The sequence below is a fragment of the Misgurnus anguillicaudatus genome, chromosome 20 (assembly GCF_027580225.2).
Source record: "Misgurnus anguillicaudatus chromosome 20, ASM2758022v2, whole genome shotgun sequence".
NCBI lineage: Eukaryota > Metazoa > Chordata > Actinopteri > Cypriniformes > Cobitidae > Misgurnus > Misgurnus anguillicaudatus.
In genome coordinates this window covers 37649313-37673871 of record NC_073356.2, presented here as the reverse complement: position 1 = coordinate 37673871, position 24559 = coordinate 37649313, and the positions used below count along the sequence as shown (strand labels likewise).

The window sequence follows — 24559 nt, the reverse complement described above, 5'->3', positions numbered from 1 at the left end:
GCTTTGTGTGTGCATGACAAAATGATGTGCAATAATTTTTAAGTTTCAAGTCATCGCAGAGAAACGCAATGCAACGTCAAAATGACTCAGTGTCCTACAAAGTCATTCTCAAATGGTTATTTTCAAAAAGTGCTTTTCAAGTAATCTGGCGAAACCAACCTGTGTTTTCACATTACAAAAAACCAAATATGGCAATGTCAGCCCCCCCTCCCTTCGAAATCATGCAACTCCACCAGAAACAAAAGCTGTGTATCTCATTTGTGCAGACACACTGAGCAGTCTGTCTGACGGACGGACGAACGCTTCCTGTGCCGTCCACCTCTGCTCATTCGTCTGGTTCAACTCGTATGCACTTATGTCTCGATGAAAACCAGACAGAACCGTCACACATGAGGTAGATAAACGCTGCTCGGCCTGGCCAATAGTGAACATTTATAGCATTAAAAAGTTTTTGAAACTTTTTATTTACAGAACAGAAGTTTAATACCGATAAAGACAATGTCATTGTAATCGAGATCAGTATAAGATCAGGTTTACTATTTAAAGGGAGAGTGAGATAATGATATTACCCGAATTATTTTGCCACGTATTATACAATCATTAAATGGTTTTGCTTTAAATTCCACGATGATTTAGTAGCAAAGTGCACAGAAGAGGGTTTGGGTGAACAACGGCGCTCGCATATTGAAGTGCAAGAGCTTGTTTACCCGGTTAAAGGAGGTTTACAGAATATATTAGGATATTGAACATATTTTTGAGCCTTTTTTTCCCCAAAATATACAGTGAAGAGATGGGAGTTTTTTTAGTAGTGAAGATTTGTGCGTGCACTTAGAGGGTTTTGCAGTGAAAGACCATCTAAAAAAGGCAGATGCACATTTTTTATTGCAAATCAAATTGCAACCACAATTCCTGCAGAAAAATTGCAATTCATTCGCAAATCACAGTAAAGATTTGTTTAATACCAATGATATCTGAGAATAGGGCAGTTTAATGACTGACTAATAACCTTTTCATTGGCATTAAAGGTACTGAACCTCAACATAAGAACCTCATTTACAAGAAAACATGTCAGACTCGCTTGGAGGGTTTTCATACTGTCTATATATTAGTTATTGTAAGAGTAAATGTGTCAGATGTCTGTTCTGCTTTCTGAAGGTGAGATAATATCAGCAGTGTATGTAGAGATTTTTATTTTCCTGAACTTTAAGAAGGGTGAGGTTGTGTCTAGATTCTAATCAGGGGAATGTGAAATGAAATGATTCTGGTTAGTGGACCCCCAATGTAAGATGTTATACAGAGATATTTTGATCTTTATTTGGCCGACTTGTGTTTTCGTAGCTGTAATGAGGTGTTGGCCTAAATTACAGGCCAGCCAGATGCATGCAGACATGTCCAAACTTTAAAAGTCTTCGTGAGAGATGATGCGAGTCAGCCAAAGAAAGAAATTGAGATTAAAATTAATTCTTTCCATTTGTTCGGTATTTAGTTTTTTATTTCGTTTTTTAATTTAACCAACAATGAATATATGTAATTTGCCATATTAGACATACAATATACAACATTTATTAAACATATTGTCATTTCATAGTCAGGCTAAGTGTCTTGTTTTTGATTTAAGCAAATTCGTAGGAAATAATGTGATTGTGTCAAATTGCGTCCACTTGTGCCTTCGATGTCCCTCTGATTCTAAAAAATGCCCGCATGCTCCACCACAAATTCCACGCTTTGCTTTGCAAAATTTGTGTCCGTATCACCATGATCATTTGTAGATGTTTCTTTGGATAGTCTTTGGCGAATAGCTTCCTGTAGTCGAACAGAAGCGTTTGCTGTGTCTTTACTGAGCTGTTGTGCAGAAGAGCTGGAGGTTTGTGGCAAAACGTTCAGCTCTTGTAAGTCAAGCTTTCGCTTTTTCCAGTTGTAGTTTTTTCCACCAATAAAACGTTCGGTCCAGTCCAAAGGCGACATACAAATAATTAAATATGTATTGATATTTGCATATATACACACACACAGTTTTTGTAAATGCTTGGTGTTGATGTTTGGTAAATCCGTTTGCGTCGTGCTTTAACTCCTCAGGGCCGATTTTCTCTCTCTGTCTTTGCCCTGCAATGAAAGGAAATAGTAGATTAGTTATGAAATATACATCATTCTCAGCCATTAAACATTTTCATAATCCATGTACATTTCTTTAAAGAGATACTTATATGTTTTTAATGCCTTACAAGATGTGTTTAATTTAAAAACACAGCGACTTATGAAATGATTGATTTGAGGAGTTTGAAGGTTGATGCATTAACACTCCTGCTGTTTCTCTCCTCTCACCTTTATACACACACACACACACACACACACACACACGGCTCACATTTCCCAGTTTGCTTTGCTTATAACAGGAGCATATGGAAGGGGGCGGAGCTCTCAGTCAAAACACTCGACCTTAACTCATGAAGTCAGACAGAATCTCTTTCTTCCTTGCTTGCTTTCTCTCTAATAAAATTGAGAAATAAAATAGAGCAAAAATAATAAAATATATAAATATAAAAAGTTGACTCTCTCATTTTCTCTCTCTTTCGCTTTCTTCCTTTTTTCCAGCCCCTCCTCAGTGCCACTTTAAAGTCACCAGCGTTCCGACTCCAGGGATCACTTACGGCAAACTAATAGGATTTTGCCTACATTTGCTTTTCATATCCTGTCTGACACACCGTAAAGAAATTATTATTGCTGGAGCTTTGGTCCAAATGGCCAGATTGATCGTACGCTCCCCTGCTCTGAAGTCCTTTATAAACACATTATTTCCAGGTACTTTAAGTCAGGAAACAAGTCGGTAAAAATCCTTAAATATATAAATCAATGAATTGCCGCTCACTTAATCTTTCCCACTTTCTTTTAAGCCTTTTACGTCAATGATCCTGTTAACACAAATATTTGGCTTCACGTCAGGTTGACAGCTCGCCGAAGATCACGTCGCGCTTGCGTTCGCATGTGTACGCTCGTGTTTGGACGTGTAACTTTAGCTCGGGCGATGACAGGGCGAGTGGATTATTAAAAACAGTCTTCTGCTTCAGTTAATCCCTATATATCGGTTTCACTGCCTTTGAATGCGCTGTTTAGATTATCCTGATTGTTTTCATAGTGTTTGGTAATATTTACACGATCAAACGTTGCCTTACGTTTATGATTACGTAGCGTACGGCCGCACCTGTGGTAAAAGGCGGTTTCGTGTGCCTTTTCAGAACACATTGAAGTATTCACACTTGGCAGTTTTATAAGATCTCGCTTTTGGCCAAATCTTTCAAGATTGGTTTGAATGAAGGAAGAGGAAAAGTTCTGGCTCTTTAGCGTGCGGTGCTAACACTTGAAATAATTTCATATTGTGTCAAATGTTTGGGCTCCTGTTAGAGCAAAAACTCTTAAACATTTCCATATGCTCGTAATGAGAGACGTTTCGATAATTGTGCAGAAAATATGACCCGCACAATCTCTTACCCGCAGTAAGCAGACGGCGTAACCGTGTGGAAAATGCACCAAACTGTCCCAGACGTTCAGAAAGAAAATAACTGCGGTGGTTGAAATACTTTACAAAGCTTGTGTGCTTACGCAAACCCACGTTCTTACCTGCGAGAAATCTAATATTGTATAACGCCCGCTGCTGATGGTTAGTGCGGTTTAGCCGAATAAGCAAAGTAAAATGGGTGTTAAAACACAAAAGCCGACTGACAGATGAGGTGTTTGTGCTAAAAATTGTAAGGATGGTGACGTGTAAAAAATATTCACTGTGTTGAGTTAGTAAGCCATTGAACTGTACAAATTCTGCCTGTATGGAAAGTTCAATCGTAAGTCAAAAAATCAGTTTGGATAATATCTATCATTTTTATATAGGCACACAAATCTGCTTTATTCTTAAACGTTCGCAGGCAAAAGTAGCAGTTTTGTGCCTGCGTTTGATTTAAACGTGAGATCTTCGACGCAGCTGTCTGTTCTGTGTCAGCCTACAGACTTTTAACTTTGGTGAAAACCGAACATTTGAGTTTAGTTATACCTCCGCGTCTTGGCTCGGGAGTGCGTGTGCTTTTTCGTCTTCCTCTTTCTTTAGAAACAATAAAGTCGTGCGTCTTTTTGGCCGAGCGATATTTTCATGGCGTAATGAGCCCTAAGTAGGGGTAAAAGAAAGGAGTGTGGTTTTGGAGTGCATAGGGAAACTTCTGAAGCCTCGCTACAAAGTCTGTTTCAAATATCTGCTTGCCACTGGAATCCCGAGGACATGGGCGTCATTCTCGATCGGACTTATAAAGATCTATCATTTAGTTTGTACAGATTAAGGGTACTGAAATGGGAGTGTTGGCCTTTCTGGCCTGTTGTTGTTCCAGCTATGTGGTTTTGGGGTGATTTAAAACAGAGGTTTAACCACAAACAGTTTAACAAATAAAACCTTTTGAATGGTAAGTTGACAGGAGGGTTGTTTAAAGGGTATCTTTGTGAAGTTTGTTTGTATCATTCAATGATTTGATCTATATACCAGTACTAGTTTACTACTGTGCAATATTGAACCTTTTATTAAAGAATTAAATAAAGACAGTAACAATAAAATTTTATTTCGCTTCATTTAAAATACTAAAAGGCCCAAACATGACATTATTTGACAGAACTGTTTGTAGCTGTGCATCTGATACAGATGATGCTCATAATCTCATAATGAACAAATATCAATTCACCATTAATGTTACGTTTGGATTAAATTAAGTTTTAAAGAAGTTAAAGGGACAGTTCACCCAAAAATCATCATTTACTTACGGTCAGGTTGTTACAAACCTGAATAAATTTCTTTGTTCTGCTAAACACAATGAAGGAAACAGAAGCACCATTGACTTTTATAGTAGTATTTGTCCTACTATGGAAGTCAATGGTGCTCAAAACCAGTTTGGATACAAAAATTATTCTGCTGAACACCAAGGAAAATATTTTAAGCAATGTTTGTAACCAAACCATTTTCAAGCACCATTCACTTCCATTGTATTATTTATTCAACTATGGAAGTCAATGGTGCTTAAAAACGGTTTGGATACAAACGTTGTTCTGCTGAACACATATGAAAATATTTTGAGCAATGTTTGTAACCAAACCATTTTTGAGCACCATTGACTTCCATTGTTGTATTTTTTTCAACTATGTAAGTCAATGGTGCTTATAAATAGGTTGGTTACAAACATTGTTCTGCTGAACACAAAGGAAGATACAAGGAAACAAAAGCACCGTTGACTTCCACAGTAGTGTTTGTCCAACTATGGAAGTCAATGGTGCTAAAAACAGTTTGGATACAAACGTTGTTTTGCTGAACACAAATGAAAATATTGTAAGCAGTGTTTGTAACCAAACCATTCCCAAGCATCATTGACTTTCACAGTAGTATTTGTCCTACTATGGAAGTCAATGGTGCTCAAAACGGTTTGGTTACAAACATTGTTCTGCTGAATACAAATGAAGATATAAGTAAACACAGAAACCGAAGCACCATTGACTTCCATAGTAGTATTTTTCCAACTATGGAAGTCAATGGTGCTTCTCTTTCCTTAATTTGTGTTCATAAGAAATTTATAGAGGCTTGTAACAACCTGAGGGTGAGTAAATTATGATCTTTGTATGTTTGTAAAGTAAACAAGGAAACCGAAGCACCATTGACTTCCAAAGTAGTATTTTTTCAACTATATAAGTCAATGGTGCTTCTGTTTTCTTGATTACTAATATCTTCCTTTGTGTTCAACAGAGCAGAGATACTTATAAAGTAAATAAACATTATACTTTCAAAAGTCACTGAATGTCCCTGACGCTTTCAGCTTTTCAAACCTTCTCTAAATGATTTTACATTCGACTTAAGCTCTCGCAGGTTGCGTGTCACGCTCGACAGGAATATTAATTGGCCGAGATGGCAGATGGGAAGAGCAACACAGGATGCCAGAGCGAAACGTTGAGAAAGGTGCACGGCTGCTTAGTAAAAAAACCCTGCAGCAGATGTTCACCTGCCTGATATATAGATCACGGACCATTTACATTTGCATATTTATGCCTCCCATTTGCTCATTTGTCATAAATGGTCCGAACCAGGTTTGTTGTTGTTCACCCGTACAGTGCGCGGTATCCGCTGCCCTTACCGTTCTTCTGTAGTTTATTTCTTTTACTGCATACTTTACAGATTTTACGTGCTTTAAATTTTCTCTCCTGTTTTCTTTTCCACTTTCTTTTTAGTCAAATGGCTTCTGGAAGCACTTCAGGTTGGTTGTGGAGTAAAGGCACATTGTGATGATATACCCGACTAAAAATGCTCTTGTGTGATGGCAGCGTGTAATTGTGTGTGTGTTTTTTTTTTTTTTGAGTGCATGTTATATTTCAACTTTTGACAGCTTAAATTACAGTTTTCCCCTGTTTTGGGTTCGGTGTCGTTGTGTTCCTCACGGCCGTGGTGTGATTTACGGTTTTATTTTTAATGTGCTGTGTTGTTGGCTAAGGTCAGCCCCGGCCGGGCTCTCCGAGGGACGATGGATGATGTGTTTGTATGTTACCTGACAGTCTCTTTGTTGATTGGATATTTTCCGCTGGGTTTATATTTAATCCAATCTTTCGTCGTATCTGTCTATGAGGTCATAGTAGCAGCACTCAGTGTAACTGAGATATCGGCCATGAAGGGAAAGGACAAGGATGAAATCATAATTCAGCTTCAGATAGCACGTAATGGTTTTCAATGTCAAACGTTATCTTGGGAAGGCTGAAATTACAACGTAGGCTCGAACTAAAAGACGAGTTGGCCTGTGTAGGACATTTTATGACAGGCTGTCTCAAACCGCCGGCTATTTGTGCTACAGATACCAAATTATAGCAGAGTCTGACTTATTATAATTATATGCTTCTCATTACCATTTAACGAAAGCCAGTTTAAAAATTGGGCTTTTGTTACACATGGTTTGAAAGAAAATAGTTTTAAATGAAGTTTATTGACATATTTTGCAAACCCCCAAAACAGCGGCCACCTTTTTGCCTCAATTTGTTTCTCCTCAATGACCTTTGCTAACACCGAATAAATCACATGCACTTATCCCCTCCCTAAGGGTTCGGCCATATTTCGCACCTCTTTCAGCTTGTATTTGGACCTGGACGTGTCCAGATCATTGCACGGCTTTAATGGACAACATCTGCTTGCGTCTTACTCACCAGTTTCCTCTGATTGCTGAGGCAGAACGTGCAGATCTGTTTGGGCTGTGCGTTCTCCGAGTCCCGGCTGGGAGAACTGTGATGATGGTAGTAGTTTGAAGTGGAAGGTCCTCCGCTGTGGCACGGTTGGCCGTCCCCGCAGGCTTCCCCGACCAGCAGCACGTTTCCCAGGTGAGAGATGTAACTGGACGCCAATCTCAGGGTCTCGATCTTGGAGAGTTTCCGGTCGGCGGGTTCTGTGGGTATAAGAGTCCTCAATGCCGTAAAGGCGGTGTTGACGCTGTTGGTACGGTCTCGCTCCCGCGCGTTGGCCGCGTTGCGTTGCCGGCCCTCGGGTATCATCAAACCTGTGGTGGCGATGGAAATGGGTGGCAGTTCTACTAGTCGCCCAGCGCTGGGTTTCCTCTTTTTCCCTCCAACTTTCAAATCGTACCCCGAGCCGTCTAAGCGAAACGAGCGGTCGTCGGAGCCTGAACTCTCGCTGCCGTTTTCATCGTCCTCGGACATCATGGAGATCTCAGAGTACAGGTAACGGCTAGGAGCCGGTCGCACCATCGCAAAAGACATAGTCAACTTCCAAACGTCTCCAAGTGTTTCAAGCCTAAAATTGTTGTGTTTTTTTAAGTGCAAGCATGCACTTGTTTACCCTCAATAGTCCTTTAGTAGAGTTGCACTCTTGTATTACATCGCCTCAAGTATCTCTGTATTTAGTTGTTCGCCGTCAGAGCAGATTTAAAGTGGTGGTTTTCCTCTTGAACTTGTTTGATCTTCACTCACATCCCATCGGTGCTCCTGAAGTCCACATCTGTCTTCTACATAAACACACACACACACACACTGCTTCTGTCCGTCTGTCTTCAGCGCTGACTCTCTCTCTCTCTGATCAGAAACCCACGTGTGCTTTTACTCCGACTCTTTCACTGTGGTTGAGCTTTATAGGGTGTGGGAGTGTCTGCTATGAATCCTCCCTCGCTCTCTCCCTCTCTCTCTCTTTTTCTTCATCCCTCTATTTTACTGCTTATGCAAATTGTCCAGCTGGCCTCTCAGTGGCTCTGACTATCAGCTTCCTTTATTTAATTCATTGTAATTTGCCCTTTTTTGAATGGGGGGGGGGGGGGGTGAAAATGTGATATGTACACCTACAAATGAATATAACTTTTTTGTCTAGAAGCCTAATCTTGCTCTTGTTTTAAAGAAGACACTTCAAAGTGTTTCACGAAAGTGTCTGGAGGTGAAATTATTACATAGAAAAATTGTTATAGCAGTTTACATTATTGTAGTAAATAAAAATAATGCAATAAATATATATTTTATACATACAATTAGGGGTCTGCGATATGACTATATTTAATTGTGAACGATTAAAATGTCTGCGTTATCCACTCTTTCGGAAATATTGTTGTATTGTGCCTACATCAAGTACGCTACAAACTGATTCGTGCAAGTTATTTAAGGTCCGGGTATGGCTTTTTTTTCCGCGTCCAAAGCTTTCAAAGTATACTAACGGGGCACGCGCAGATGGCTGTGTTAAACACATACGCAGTACAAATAATTTCTTATTCAAATTATTACAATTCGATTTTTCGATTAATAATTTTTTTTCCGTGGTTGATTCAAAATCGATTCTCACGGGCCACGAATTTGTTTTTTTTTTTTATTAATTTCCGCAAACATTGAACGTAAGATTAACGTTAATTTAATTACTGTCACCTTTTTTTTTGCCTTGCGCGATGTTATCAAGGAGAGGCGAGCCTCTCATTCATTCATTCAGTCTATATTCTAATATAATTATATTCTTCTATATAATCTATATTCATTGAGTTGAATCGAGAATTGAGTATAAAAATCGAGTCGAGAATCGGAATCGAAATAGAATCGATTTTTTAACTTGTGAATCGAAATAGAATCAATCTGGCCGTCAGGGCAGCACTAATTTGCAGTTCATTAAAAAAGTTTGGATAAGTGAAGAAAATTAGACGATCCACCATTGCAAACAAAGTTTAGAACAAACATCAAACAAATATAGTGAAATCGTGATGTTTTCTAAAACAACCGTGATATGATATTTTCCCATTTTGCCCACCCACATACAATTATCACAAAAAAATTGTGTTACACTTTTAGTGGTTTTACCAACAATGGCCACTAGGTGTCAACGGGTTTGTTGCATACTCTTGTCACAAATTAATAAATTACTGTCTCTGCATTATTATTATTATAACTACAAAAGTATTGAAATATAAAATCTTGCCAATGATATATGGGTGATTCTCACGAAAACTTGGTTTTAAAAATGTCAAAGCATGAAAATGTAAAAATTGCTTAAATTTACTTTTTTTCCCACCAGACATTGAAAAACAAAGTCTGGAGTAAATGGGAACATTAATTTAAAAACGTTTACTTATCATTTAACACTTTTTGTAACATAATTTAAAAAATTAGTCCTAAAAAATCTCATTACCGCAACAGTCAGAAAACATCAACACTGACATATTTTAAAAATGACATGACAAACCTGAAAGAACATAATTTGGAGATTCTGCACATGCATTTAAAATCAAAGTATTATGCTTCTATTAATTAAATTAACATTTAATAAGCATCTGTTGCGGTAATGATAATCAAAATGTCGTGTAAGCATTCTGACAAGACAATATTTCAAATTAACTGTAAAAAAATGATCTTACCTGGTAGCCATCTTGAAGTAACTGGTCAATGTGCTTGGTTACTCAAAATCAAACTTTATTAAAATTCTGTATGTGTGCTTAAACTGTTCTCAAAAAGTGTTGCGGAGGATGAGAACATCAGGCATGGACACATCATTTTCCTAATTTTTCTTCATTATTATTATACATGAATATTCAGTAAATATTTTTTCTGTCATCTAAAGTAGTCTAGCAAAACACATATTTTTTTCTTAATATTTTTGTGTTCATTTGATTAAATTACAACATAACGCATGTTCAAACACAGCCGGACACATTGCGGTAATGAGAATTTCAGCAGAAAATGAGATAAAATTTACAATTAATGTTGAAATCACACATTGTGCTAATTCTGATGCTGTTTAATGTTACTATATTACACATTTTAAAGCTAAAATCATTAGTGCCGTGGTGTTTCAATGGTTTCGTGAGAATCACCCATATAGTTAAAATTTACATGCAAAATATTGAAGAAAACTCAGGTGTCCCGCCAGTTAAGGAATACAATTTTGTCCTTGCTTTGCTTGCTTTATTGCATTCATTTTTGTTTTACTTTTGGACTGCTTCTCATCCGTCTTCTCATCCATCTTCATCTGGTTTAATCTCTCCTCTAACACCTCATACTCCTCCAACTCTTATTTCTTTCTTCCTCCACCCTTCATTTACAGTAATACGGTGCTCGCACTCCAGAGCTTCTCACTGGAGGTTTATAAAAGTCCACCCGAGCTTGTGAAGAATTAGATAGCAGGCGTTGAAAGTGGGGCCGTTCTGCTGTCCTCCCCTTGAGCCCCGTAACCTTCAGCTTACCCATGGAGCTAAGCCATCTGAGGACCCGTGATTATTTTTTACCTTCCGCTCAGCGGTCCGATAGCTTTGATAAAAGAGCGTTTGTCTATGAAGATGAGTGGCTTGTCTCACACTTTATCACACTGTCGTTAAACTGGCTGGACCTGTTTAGTCACGGAATGGGAAATGGCAACATAACAACATCCACTGGGACCATAACTCACAGCCCAGCACCTGTTCTTCACTTTATCATTACAAACAATCAGTTTATTCAGCTGTGTGCTTTTTGGGGTCTGACTTTACAGTCTGACTTTACATTTACTTGAATATGGGCTCAATCCACATTGAGCTGTGATGAGTCACGGGTTTGAATCTAACCTAGTGTCTTCATCTTTTTTCCTGGTGTCAGAAAAATAAAACGATATTTTAAGAATGATTATTTGGATGAATGGAAAGGTCAATCCTTGATGTACTTATTTTAATTCCTATTTACCCATTTGGAAAATATGAAGATTTGAATGGTGGCTTGCCATTTCCTCCTCGTGCTGTCTAGATTTTTGACAGAAGCTCAACATTGGTGTGGTGTAATGATGTGGTTGCTTGCAAATGCAGGCTTCAGAGGGCCTGACATGATAAAATAAGACGTTCTGAGCATGCGGTAAATCCATATTAATGTCGTCTCGCGTTTAGTCTCTGAACCGCGACCTCATTAATGAGTGAAGCGAGTTAAAGGCGAACGGGTCGGCCAGACAGGATGTCTGATTTCCGACTCGAGCTCTCCATCACCGCAGGAGAACCTGTGAGACTCACTTGTACAGTTTTGTCTTTATTTTATTGTTTAGTTTGATTAACACTAGTAGGATTGAGACTGTCTTTTTGTCGATTCTTTGCCTTTCATAGCCCCCAAACCTTAATTGTGAAGAATGGACTGTAACTCGTAACGGACCTGAAACGTTGCGGGTCCGTGGAGAGCTTGAGAAGCGTTTCATGTGTTTTTTAATGAAAAGTGTTTGGTAATGGCTGCTGCGAGTGAAGAGATTTATATTCCTCTGAGTGGGAGAGAACGCTTTAATTTAATTCTTGTAAAAGGGAATTTTGACCTGGTTTAACTAGCGACAGTAAATCATTAGTTGACTTTCTAACACAGTTGTATTGAAATAATGTTTTCCGCATGTCGAAACGTGTACGACTGTCCTGTTCCGAATAAAGTGTTCCTCTTTTCAGGGCACATGGAATAAAATCCAAAAGATGTCTTTTTCCCTCTTAAAAAACAATTTTCCAGTAGAATTGCTTTAGCAGTCGCTAGTAAGACGTTTTCTGTCCGCACACTGAAGCGTATCAGTTTCACGCCTGTGTCCTCAAGAAGAGGTAAACAGCCGTCTATAAATGCATTGCTGCATGAAACTATTGATAAGTGTAAGTTAGAAAATGGTTTGACCTCATTCTCAGAGGGTTTGTTAATCACTCGAGGTGTTCGTGTCATATGCCTATGACAGTACATCAATAAATTAAATGATTTGATTTAAAGGGACACTCCACTTTTTTGAAAATATGCTCATTTTCCAGCTCCCCTAGAGTTAAACATTTGATTTTTACCGTTTTGGAATTCATTCAGCTCGATAAAAATGGAATTCATGTCGGCCCGGAGTCTTGACGCCCGCCTTGTCGGCCCGGAGTCTTGACACCCGCCTTGTCGGCCCGGAGTCTTGACGCCCGCCTTGTCGGCCCGGAGTCTTGACGCCCGCCTTGTCGGCCCGGAGTCTTGACGCCCGCCTTGTCGGCCCGGAGTCTTGACGCCCGCCTTGTCGGCCCGGAGTCTTGACGCCCGCCTTGTCGGCCCGGAGTCTTGACGCCCGCCTTGTCGGCCCGGAGTCTTGACGCCCGCCTTGTCGGCCCGGAGTCTTGACGCCCGCCTTGTCGGCCCGGAGTCTTGACGCCCGCCTTGTCGGCCCGGAGTCTTGACGCCCGCCTTGTCGGCCCGGAGTCTTGACGCCCGCCTTGTCGGCCCGGAGTCTTGACGCCCGCCTTGTCGGCCCGGAGTCTTGACGCCCGCCTTGTCGGCCCGGAGTCTTGACGCCCGCCTTGTCGGCCCGGAGTCTTGACGCCCGCCTTGTCGGCCCGGAGTCTTGACGCCCGCCTTGTCGGCCCGGAGTCTTGACGCCCGCCTTGTCGGCCCGGAGTCTTGACGCCCGCCTTGTCGGCCCGGAGTCTTGACGCCCGCCTTGTCGGCCCGGAGTCTTGACGCCCGCCTTGTCGGCCCGGAGTCTTGACGCCCGCCTTGTCGGCCCGGAGTCTTGACGCCCGCCTTGTCGGCCCGGAGTCTTGACGCCCGCCTTGTCGGCCCGGAGTCTTGACGCCCGCCTTGTTTTTTCTCTCTCTCTTGTAAGATTTGTGAGGACACTACACTGGTTTCAATAATTTTTTCATGTAAAAGTAGAAAGTGGTGTGCTGTAGTTGTTATCTGGTTTATAGCTAAAAAATAAAAAAAAAATCCACTTAAGATATATATGCAGTTTTGATTGCATAGAGGAATTTGACTTTTTTCCACACTTTGATCTTTATAGTAATAGGGAAAGACGTTATTGCATGAAATATTAATGGCATTTAGTGTTGCAACTACAACCACAATGACACACCAATATTTCTTTCCAGATTCAGATCTGACCCCTGGTCATTAAAAAGAAACCTCACCATGGCAGTCTGTAGGCCCTGGGACGAGTCATTACAGGAATCAGGTCACAATATGACGACATTCATAAGAGCTGAGTGAGACCACGGCACAAGCTGGAATGTTCGCTACCTCATAAAGCTCAACCTCTGGGGTAACCAATGACAATACTCGTTACCTAGCTGTCACATAAGGGCCGGCCCCTCTTAAAGCATCCCGTCGGCATTCCATCTGACTGCCATTAGCTCTCACGACCCCACCGGCGCTTTGCGACATTTAATCCGACCCCCTATCCGCACAAAACCGTATTCTGGGCTCTGTTTGTCTCCCCAGGCCGCAGAGCTTTCGCTGTTTGTTTAAGCACCCAGGGTGAGCTGTAGTACGATCTGCCGTCGGGGCATCGATCTGTGGCTCTCGACCGCACGCCCGTGGGCTGAACCGTGGGCGACGGATTCGTCTGGACATTTGTGCGTCCAAGAAAAGAGTCCAGTATCGCTTTCAGAGCAGCAGGACGCTTAATTTAAGCCAGACGCTAACCATCTGCGCGCTCCACACACAAACACACGCATGGGGAACCTGCTGAGGTCACGACAGCAATAACTTCAGTTAATTTATTCAATAGAGAAGAGGGGTTATACCAAAGGAAAAAATGTAAGCAATTAGGCTGGGTAAGCCCTTTGTTCTTATTTCAAAATTGCTCTTGTTGTGAGTTTTCCGTCGTTAAACGTTTGTTTTTTTTACAATGTGTTTTCTCTCGGGTACATTTACAGTGTTAAAGCGTATAAACAGACTGAAACTACAGAAGGGCTTTGCAGAGGCCTCCCAGTTCATCTCTTCCATTGTAATATAGTCAGAGCAGTTCGTCCACAGGCACACGGATCCACTTTTTTGTAAAATAAAGCTCCTCTTTATAGGGCTGACGTGTTTTTCTTATTGCGTTAGATGGAGTCTGATTGGACTAAGTGACCATCACTGCATCTGAAATTGTGTACTGTGGCAGTATGTAATGAATTAAATGAATTATTTACTGCTTTATCATTAAAACAATATGTTATATATATAGCAGGGCTCCAGACTAACTTTTTTCACTAGGAGCACAGTGGCCCCCAACTGAAAAATGTAGGGGCGCAACCAGAAAATTTAGGGGCACATACCGTAAATCAACATACTAACCAAATATTCAAATTTCTACTAAGTAATACACTCTATTACTAATAAATACTTTGATGATAGATGCAGAAAGTACAATGTGCTGTTTTAAATTCAGTGTCACATCACAAAAAAAGGTCAGATTTACTGGTCGCACATGTGCGACTGGATATAAAATTTGGTGGCACACTCTCAAATTTTGGTGGCAGTCTGGAGCCCTGTATAGCATGTGATGTGTGGATGCAGTATCAATACATCAATACATATCAATACTGCATCCTTTATGTTTTCATATGTGCTTTGATGGTTTACATGTGCGTTGTTCACTAAGTACAATTAAATCACGAGGAATACATTTCTTTGTACCTATATCCCACAAAGAGCCGCCCAGTTCATAGATTTTTTTTTATTATATTCACATTTTGGAATTTGGTGCCTCAGCTCGCATGGCCTCACAGCATAATATAGTTCATTAAATGCACACTTGCCGTAAGTGGTAGATCATCCAGGTATATGTTTATCAAATGCTATGACTTTTGGACAATGCTCGCCTCGCATACTAATTTTCGCCTCGTGTATATAGTATGGAAGTAGGCGATTTTGGACACGTGTTACAGCAGTGGTTTCCAACCATTTTTCCTTTGGACTCCCCTAAGTACAAATGCAACCATCTGAGTCCCCCAATCCTCTACATCTATCTTTCCATTTGATTTTGCCATTACACTGACAGGCATGTTGAGATGGAACGAGCAACATTGAATAATGATTTTATACAAGAAAATATTTAAAAGCATTGTAAGCATATGATTTAAAAAATAATAATTAGAGATGCACCGATATTATTTTTCCACCGATAGCCGATTATTCAGACTGATATCTGCCGATACCGATAGTTTGGTGGTTATATTAATTTGCATTAACTAAATTATGAAGATTCATTAAACTAGTGATGTTTCTTTACAATAACTATGCACAGAGATCAAATTCATTGCATTTTATTGTTCTCTTTTGATTGACAGGATATAGATTGACAGCCATGACTATCGTTTGTTATTAAAGTATCGGCCGATAGTTTTAAAAATTTATTTTATCGACCCATACCGATTACTGGCCTATATATATGTGCATCTCTACTTCAAATATTTTTTATGAAATTATTAATAGAAACATTTATGTGCATCTTTATTTGAGCTCAAAGCATGTAAGATCCTGTGCTGTCTACGTGAACTCTGACGTCCCCTAAGGTAGGCAACCACTGTGTTAAACTGATTTCACTGATATTCTTTCTTTCGCCGATTATTCAGACTGATATCCGCCGATAGTTTGATGGTTATATTAACTTGCATTAACTAAATTCTGAAGATTCGTTAAAGTAGTGATGTTTCTTTACATTTACTATACACAAAACCAAATTTCTTGTACTCTCTTGATTGACAGGATATATCGGCCATATCGGTTGTTATAAAAGTATCGGCCGATAGTTTAAAAAAAATTGCTTTTATTAACCGATACCAATTACTGGCTTATATATTGGTGCATCTCTACTTCAAATATTTTTTTTAATAAAATTATTAATGGAACATTTTATGCATCTTTATTTAAGCTCAAGCATATCGGATCCCGAACCTAAGGGGTGGCCCGGACCCCAGTTTGGGAACCACTGTGTTAAACTGATTTCACTACAGTTATGATGATTTTAAGCACTCCATTTAGTTCATCACTTTGCTCCGCAGGATTCAGATCTGTATTGTATGCGTCTGTGGCTTTATTTGTTTTTTTAAGACCTCAGAATGAAGTGAAAGAGTGAAGGTGAAAAGTGCTATGTATGGACGACCCGTTGGGTTCCTCTCATATTCCTTACGCAGGATGCTTGGGTTTGGATATTATTATTCCATAATCATTTTCCAATTTAGATTTTTCCAGCAAGCTGTTAGCGGTCGATGTTAGTGGCGTTCTAATGGCCCGCGTACAGCTGCCACTCATATAACCCACATTCACTCTCTATGTGTCTCTCTCTCCCTCCCTATCTACCTTTTCTCTTAATGTCTCTCTCTCTCTCTTTGGCTCTCTTGCTCGCTCGCTCACAGACACATGAATCTGTTTGGATGAAGCTTATGGAAAGTGCGGAGGTGGCTGCCTTCCACTGCGGGTCCAGTATACTGGGATTATAAATGATCCCATTAGAGCGAAATGCAAACCTGCGTTTGCGGGGAGGAGACGCGGGCCGCTCCGTCTGCAGATGGTTTGTCGTTCGGTGGCCCGTGCCGAGCGGGTAAGCCGTCGAACCGCTTCCATAAATCCCGTGCCTAAGCAGTTCTCCTTCCCGCATCTTAAACGCCAGTTAAACCAGTCAGATCAGCCCTGCCGCTGGAAAATATTCAGCGCCGACATGAATTCATAAATCAAATCGCTTAATGCACCTAAACACATGATTGAATTTGAAAAGGCCACAGCTAGATTTCCACAATTGCCCCTGGAGAACTTTATAATTAATTGGTTTTATAAATGTGCAAGTCTTGATGACAAATCATTATATATACGTCTGCAGCAAGACCCTACTGATTTGTGAAACGAAAATTTTAAGGATGTAAAGTGGTTTTTGACACGTTTCTGTTTATTTGTTAGTCCTTGACGGACAGAAACTGGAAAAGGTCATTGGATTTTTATTGTTTTGTGTATTTTAGTTATTGGGTGATGAGAATCTGAGCAAGATGGACAGAATATTTTGCAAATGTTGCAGTCCATTCAAACTTGTGTCCTACCCTAATATCACGTTTAGGGTCCAACATGATGTGCAAGATCATTTCTGAAGCACTTTTACCCTTGTCTTTATAGATACAGGATTAGGATATAGATACAGAAGTATCGTCCGATAGTGTGAAAAATTGTGTTTATTGAGCGATGCAGATTATTGGCCGATATATCGGTGCATCTCTACTTAAATAAAAAAAATATTAATGGAACATTTAATGCATCCCTATTTGAGCTCAAAGCATATCGGATCACACATCCCCCATGTTCGTTCGTTCTTTGGTTCGTTCGTTCGTGAACTCTGGCGTCCCGATCTCAAACTTGTGTCCTCCCCTAATATCAAGTTTAGGGTCCAACATGATGTGCAAGATCATTTCTGATGCACTCTTACCCTTGTCTTTAACTTGTTTCTCGTAAGATAGGGCTGCACGATTTGGGTAATTTTTCCCATTGCGGTTATTGATGCTAATATTGCGATTGCGATTATACTAAATGGTATCATGAGTCAACTTGATGGGTTTTAAGGAAAATCCACACACAGTTTAGCTAAAATGTGTATTTGTAAAACTAGAAATGTTTTCGTATTGCCACGTGATATAGCAACTGCTCAGTGTCAGTAATCCTAAATCCAAAATACCGGCATACAACAGACATAGAGTTTTTTTTAGATACAAGATCACTGTCAACCTCCTCTGCATCCATCTTCGCTCTGGTATAATTGACGACGCACACCACACACGTGCATGCCACACGTGCACTGCCTTTTTTGTTCGTTTTTTTAAACAGCAAGGAAAATCATCAAACTGTTATCAGAAAGTTTGTGTTAACAAGTCCACACATTTATTTATTTAATATAGTTGCAACGTTTTGCTGTCATGTGGTCGCGCAGGCTGACATCGCGATTGCGATGCGATTAATTGTGCAGCACTATCGTAAGATTTGTCATATCTTTTATCTCAGTTATGGATAGGGTTGCAAAGGGACGGAACGTTTACGGTAAGTTTCCGTAAATTTTCAATTGGAACTTAATCTGGCAATTTTGAAAATATTTAAAATTGGAAACTAAAAAATTTTTAAACCACATTTACGTTCCCTGTTATAGGCAAATCAGCAGTTTTTTTTTAATTCCCAGTTTTTTCCCATTAATTCCCACATATTCCTATTAATTGCCAAAGTTTCCAGCCTTGAAAATTTCCAGAATTTTGCAACCGTAGTTATGGGCCAGTCGACAAATGATTGTCAATGACGTTTATGTTGAACGTTTAAATCAAGCAGCTCTTTATTGGTCAAAAAGGTCTCCCTTGACTATCACGGGTCATCATCTGAGAGGTGACAGATTAGTCTGTGTTTTATGGTGTAGATGAACATGTGCTCTATTGCCATTTCTGATTTAATATGCCGATTAAAACCTCCATTAATGTCTGTAGTATCAAGCACACTTTTCTAATAGACCATCATCTTTGCTTGTACAGAGACTGAGACCACAAACTCCACAGTGGATACGCCACATCCGCAGCCCTCGAGTCCTCCATCAGCTGTTTAAAGCATTATCAAAGTCTGGATCTAATATATCTGTGTTTAAAGTGTTAATTTATTCTGCCTGTTTGCTTTGACAAACCGTCACGGGAAATCTTGACCGTCACCGTATCGCTCATGTCCATGTCGTCGCTGTGCCGTAATGGAATCTGTCACTGAAAACGTCTCCGGATGTCAAAATCACATTTAGACGCTCGTGGTGCCAGCCGATCCGAGCGTATCCGTAAATAAGTTCCATGAAAACAAAGGAGTGTCTTGTAAAGTAAACCAGACGGACTCTGGTCTCGATCTGTCTGCTCACGGGCGGCCAAATGTGCTACAGAAGATCATCCAGCGTGCGGTCTGACCGCAGCTTATCCATTATTACAAAACCCACTTTTGAGGATGCTGATGGTGCTCGGAAAGACCCAGAGATGGGTCGAGACCGGACCCTGATGAATATGACGTGTCTGACTAAAACATAGGTGACAACTGTAGACGTTTGGCCGACCAAACTTGTCTGAAAACAGTTAGGTAAAGTTTCTGGAGGATGAGTCACAGATGTTGGGCACAGTTTGGTGGATAGCATGGTGATTGAAAGCAGACCTTGTCATTGACCTCGTCTACATCGCTGCCCCCCTTTTCCAAGGACCTTGTTTTTTTAACTCTCTTTGAGAGTGCATTGAATGCTTCACCAAAAATCAATAAACAAAGTAGTTTATCAGGATTTATTCATCTTTGTTAACATTAGTTGATGGCAATACAGTTGTTCATGTTAGTGCATTGTGCATTAACTAATGTTGAATCAGTTTATGCTGGAATGAACATGAACAGGTGAATAAATGATGCGGATGGTATTGTTCATTGTTAGTTCATGCTTGCTAATGTAGTTAACAAATACAAACTCATAATAAAGTGTCACTGAAATATCGTTGTAGATTTGTCTGATCTAGGAGTCGTACAACAGACAGACAGTATGATCTCACATTGAGATCTGATCTCACCATCATCAGGTCAGATCTGATTACATGAAGAGAGAGATAAAAGCGACCTTGGGTCCTCAGAAATGCGCTATATAAATAAAACATTATTATTATTATTGTTATTATTATTAAAACTAAGACAACCTAAATCCATTGTGCTAGCATCAAGATGCTAAACCTACCTTCCTAGTAAAAAAAAGCTAAAAACGGTCTATGCTGGTTAGTTGGTTTTAGGTGGTGTAGCAGGCTAGTTTTAGAGGGGTTTTGGACACTTTTTTTAGCTCGTCAGGCTGGTAGATCAACTGACCCACCAGCTAAAACCAGTTGACCGACCAGGTTAACCAGGCTAGAAGACCAGCTTTGCCAGGCTTGGGAGGACCAGCTACTTCCATCATAAACCTGCTAAGGCAAGCCAACCAGCTTAGTCAAGCTTGCCAAGCTTCCGGCCTGGTCAAGCTGGCCTTAGCTTGTTGGGTCAGCTGATCTTAGCTGGTGGGTCGGCTGGTCTTAGCATATGGGTCATCTGTCTTAGCCAGTGGGTCAGCTGATCTTAGCTGGTGGGTCGGCTGGTCTTAGCATATGGGTCGGCTCGGCTGTCTTAGCCGGTGGGGACGGTCGGTCTTGGCCGGTGGGGACGGCCGGTCTTGGCCGGTGGGGACGGCCGGTCTTGGCCGGTGGGGACGGCCGGTCTTGGCCGGTGGGTCAGCTGTGGCCAGTTGCAGTGACATTAAGACTGCATCTTAAGAATGAGTCTGACTAACTAGCAGTTAGTTAGGGCTAATCAGTCTTATTATTTGGATTTAAATTAGACCAATCTACCTTTCTATGTAACATACTTAAAACAGTTATGAACAGTCTTGAAGAAAAAAATTCATGACTAACTTTTAAGACTAGTCTAGTTTATGCTACCGGCCACTGGTCTTAGCCGGTGGGTCAGCTGTTCTAACCATTCGTTCACACCAGATGCGAATTAAGCATTTAATTCGCACAAATAATGCCACAGGATGTCTATCGCATCATTGCGTTACCATTATATGTAAATCACTCGCGTTTAATGCTTCATTTGTGTCTGATGTGAACTCACCATTAGATGGTCTTCCTGCCTGGCAACCTTAAACCAGCTTGACCAGCAAAAAAATGGCAAACCCCATTTAAAACCAGCCTGCTACTCTACCTAAAACCAGGCTGGGAGACCAGCTTAAACCAGCTAACTGGCATAGACTGCCTTTAGCTGTTTGTTTCAGTAAGGCTGCAAACTACCCAATTGTGAAGATTTGGGGATGATAAAAAACTTGATAAAGATTTTAAAAACACTTTTTTAGTGATGCAGTACTCTGGGTACTGTATATATTTACACACACACATACGAGTTTTCTCCATGCTTCCAGGATTCAGTCAGGCAGTCGTGCGGGAATGCTTCAGTTCCAGGCATGCAGTTCCCACTCCAAAAACAACTTCCATTCAGTGCTCCCATGTGACAGCACGCTGGTGGGATAATGGGGGGGTTCTGGAAGAGAGCGGAGAAGAAAAATGAATGAGTTGCTGGATCTGCAGTAACGCCATCGATTCAGTACTCTTGTCAGGCGGTGGTTTTTCTGTGCTTCTCTGCCACGACGGATTACTGCTCGACCTGACTCATACACGCGAGCTCCGTCTGAATCATCCTTACTGACAATGGGAGGATGCGACTTTTCTCCCCGAAGTTTGTTCTTTAGACTTCAAACGTAAGAACCGAGCGCAGGATTGACTCAGAACCTTTGGCATCCGTGCAGATCTGTGACACAGCGTTCTCAGAAAGTGTCCTGAAGTGATCATTGATATCTGTTTTGTGTCAGGAGGCTGTTGTCTGTGGTTTGGACCTGTCGTCTGAAAAGGGTTTTTGAAAAGCCGATTTTGTAGCCGTGAGGCCGTCTGCTTTTCCCTCCTGTCTAGACGGCCTCAGGTTGTTGTCAGCATTTAAGAAAGTGGCTATATTTTTTTCTTGCGAGTGCGAGTAATGGTTGGTTTTCTTCATGATGTAATACCCCGTCATACGGAGCAGAGGGATATTTTGGGGTACTGTTGGGAATGTAGCTGCAATATATCAAACATTTCATCATTTAAAACGCATATTCTTTTATAATGCATAGATGTTTATACATGCACACAAATCATACATGTTTTTATGTGTGTGTGTGTAAGAAGAGCTCACATGCAAAACACACTTAGTGCGTCCCCTCACTAATCAGGACAGAAGCGGTCAAAAGAGACGGATTAAAATACCAGGTGTAAACGTGAATGTGTCTCTCTCATCCACTTGTGATCCGATTGACCAAAACGCATCTTAATACCAGGTGTAAACAGCCTCTAAAGCCCTATTTGCATGGGATTAGTATTACCTGGTGACCTGTTCTTAATCCCGAGCGAATCGGCCATGTTTGTAATTTGTAAAGTAAAAATTCCCTGGCAAATGACCTACCATATTTCACTGAACACCGAGGTCCTGTGATAATATTAGGCCTGTGCGAATTGGCATCTCTGTAATTTGGCCAGTATTTGGCGGGGTCGTATATCATTTTTCAAAACTTTTGTTACCTGTGCGCCTTTTTTATTTAATTTTTCTCTGTTTCTGCGCCGCTTGCACTGCAGCTGAGGAGCGCACATACATAGACGCATCCCTCTACTTATGGCTTTCCTTGTGAAACCTTGAGGGATTTGTTAATTCGTACGAAGATAGTTGTAAAATATATATTTTGCTTTTATTGTATGTGATTTCGAATCATTTTTGCCTCTTAATTTGGACCAGTAAGCAACATAGAAGGGCTGCAAGATACCGAAATTATTGAAATATCGCGAATGTGCATATAACAATCTTGAGACAAAGAGACTGATGCTTTATTTTTCTATAAAGAATGTGAACTTGTGTGTTGGATATATAATAAAAATATATATACATTTCAATTTAATTCGATTTTTTAAACATATGAAGCTTTTTCATATCATACATCAAAGTTATGACATCGCTTTTTTTCAGCATTTTGCAGCCCTACAACATAGCAGCATCATTGCAACCAACCACTAAATCTTAGCATTGCTCAAACTTTTTCAATTATTATAAAGGTCTTTAGTCTTGATTAGGGTTGTGCCGATATACGATAGTATCATGTATCGACGATCGCCAGACATATTGCCAATAGCAGGCTTTCTCACAGGCTGACGATCTCAAAATGGGGCGTATCGGCCAACACTAGTCTTGATAATGCTGTTGATGTTATCTATCAGTCCTACCCATTGACACATTGAGCTGTGGTGGTTGTTTAGTTGACACAAGTTCAAGTCTTGCTTGTTCTATTTTTCCCATTTTTCCTGTTTTCTCTTTTGCTGTTACTTCTGTTGTCGCTTATATATTAAAAGTCTTGATTCATTTTGATGCACAGTTGAGACAAACATTTCCTCATTTCCGTTTTTTCCACTGCAGATTTATGCAGTATCTCATGTTAAACCCACAGTCTTCAGTTTACCTACTGTAGCTTTTGGAAAATATACCATCACTTTAGACTCGATTCCAACTCGGCTTATCTGTTCCGGTTTACTTGAAATTCAAGACGAAGCAAACATACAACCTTCTGGCTTTACACGGGTTACCTTCTTTGTACTCATCATAGTTGATTACTGTTTGTCACATGAGATTTTTTATAAATCTTTCGATTTGCCCTCATCACAAAAGATGAACCCACAGCTTTCCATGCCTCAGTTCCAAGGACATACCTGGAGCCAAGGAATTTCGCAGTAGTTCTGCGAGGTGTAGGTCAGCGGCGTCGGAAAACATGAGCCGTACTCCTGACAGTGAGAGACAGACCAGAGGATTTTCCTCACCGATCCTCAGCTTCCCTGACACCACGACCGACGCTCCGGGCGAGCAGAGCGGATTACAGATTTCAGAGGAAAAGTGGAAGAAAGTGGCAATCCAGCTCTTGGTTTGTTTTTATTGGGGTTTTTGAGCACTTCAGACCCGTTTTGATGGATTGACCTGTCACACAACTGCCATCACGCATCGTGATGAGCCAGCGTCGCTCTCGGCCAGCGGCTGAACTTTAAGGGCTTGGCCTGTGATCCCAAAAAATCCAGCAGAGAGCGGCGCGATGGATTCGGCCTTTTTATGATCAGATGTGTTCAATCATTCACTGCTGGAGATCCCAGCAGCTTTTGTCTCTTCATACTGACTGTCATACAAACTCTCAATGGCAGGTCATGTCTTTTAAATTAGAGACAGATTTGAATTATTTGCTAAACTTCTCATATACAAAAACATTTGTAGAAATTTTGTGATAGTTGAATGAAATGTTTTATTGATCTTACAAATCTTTTAATCTGAATATAAATGAGAAGCTCAGATTCAAAAGCCGCTCAAAAAAAAGTAAAAATTTGATAATATTAATTAACTCTTTTCCCGCCATTGACGATTTATCTGGTCAATTAAGAGAAAATGATTACCTGTCAATGACGGGTTTTTCCGGAAATTTTTATTTTTCATAAAAAATGCTGGCTGGCAACTTTTTTTAAATTGCTGTCGAGAAAAGAGTTAACCAAATATCAACGCGTGAATTGAAAAATGTGAACTTCTGCGGATTTCTGCACCGCGTTAACTAGGGATGCACCGATATGGAAATTTTGGCCGATACCGATAACCGATAATTCTTTATATTTGGGGGGCGATAACCGATATCTATAGGCCGATAAATATTCATATTTTCACAATGAAAATCTCCCAGACCGCAGACATCTTGTCTTTGCGCTAGACTAGCATACTCTTCTTAAGCCCG

At 40.4% G+C, this 24559-nt stretch overlaps 2 protein-coding genes across 2 annotated transcripts in view; one reads left to right on the top strand and one right to left on the bottom strand.

Moving 5' to 3' along the window:
• bop1 (BOP1 ribosomal biogenesis factor) overlaps window positions 1–24559 on the top strand; it is a 77483-nt gene that overhangs the window by 27177 nt on the left and 25747 nt on the right. The window lies entirely within an intron of this gene.
• Window positions 1111–8117, bottom strand: scxa (scleraxis bHLH transcription factor a). The gene is made up of 2 exons (XM_055218975.2): window positions 7201–8117; window positions 1111–2103 (listed from the first exon to the last, which is right to left on the bottom strand). Exons 1-2 carry the CDS (start codon window positions 7765–7767, stop codon window positions 2065–2067), a joined length of 606 nt encoding a protein of 201 aa, XP_055074950.1. The 5' UTR covers window positions 7768–8117; the 3' UTR covers window positions 1111–2064.

Bases quoted from the DNA above. Each gene is read 5' to 3' on its own strand.
- scxa (XM_055218975.2), bottom strand. From the start codon at position 7,767: ATGTCTTTTGCGATGGTGCGACCGGCTCCTAGCCGTTACCTGTACTCT. The intron at 2,104-7,200 runs GTGAGTAAGACG...CTTTCATTGCAG, and splicing joins TCAGCAATCAGAGGAAACTG to GGCAAAGACAGAGAGAGAAA.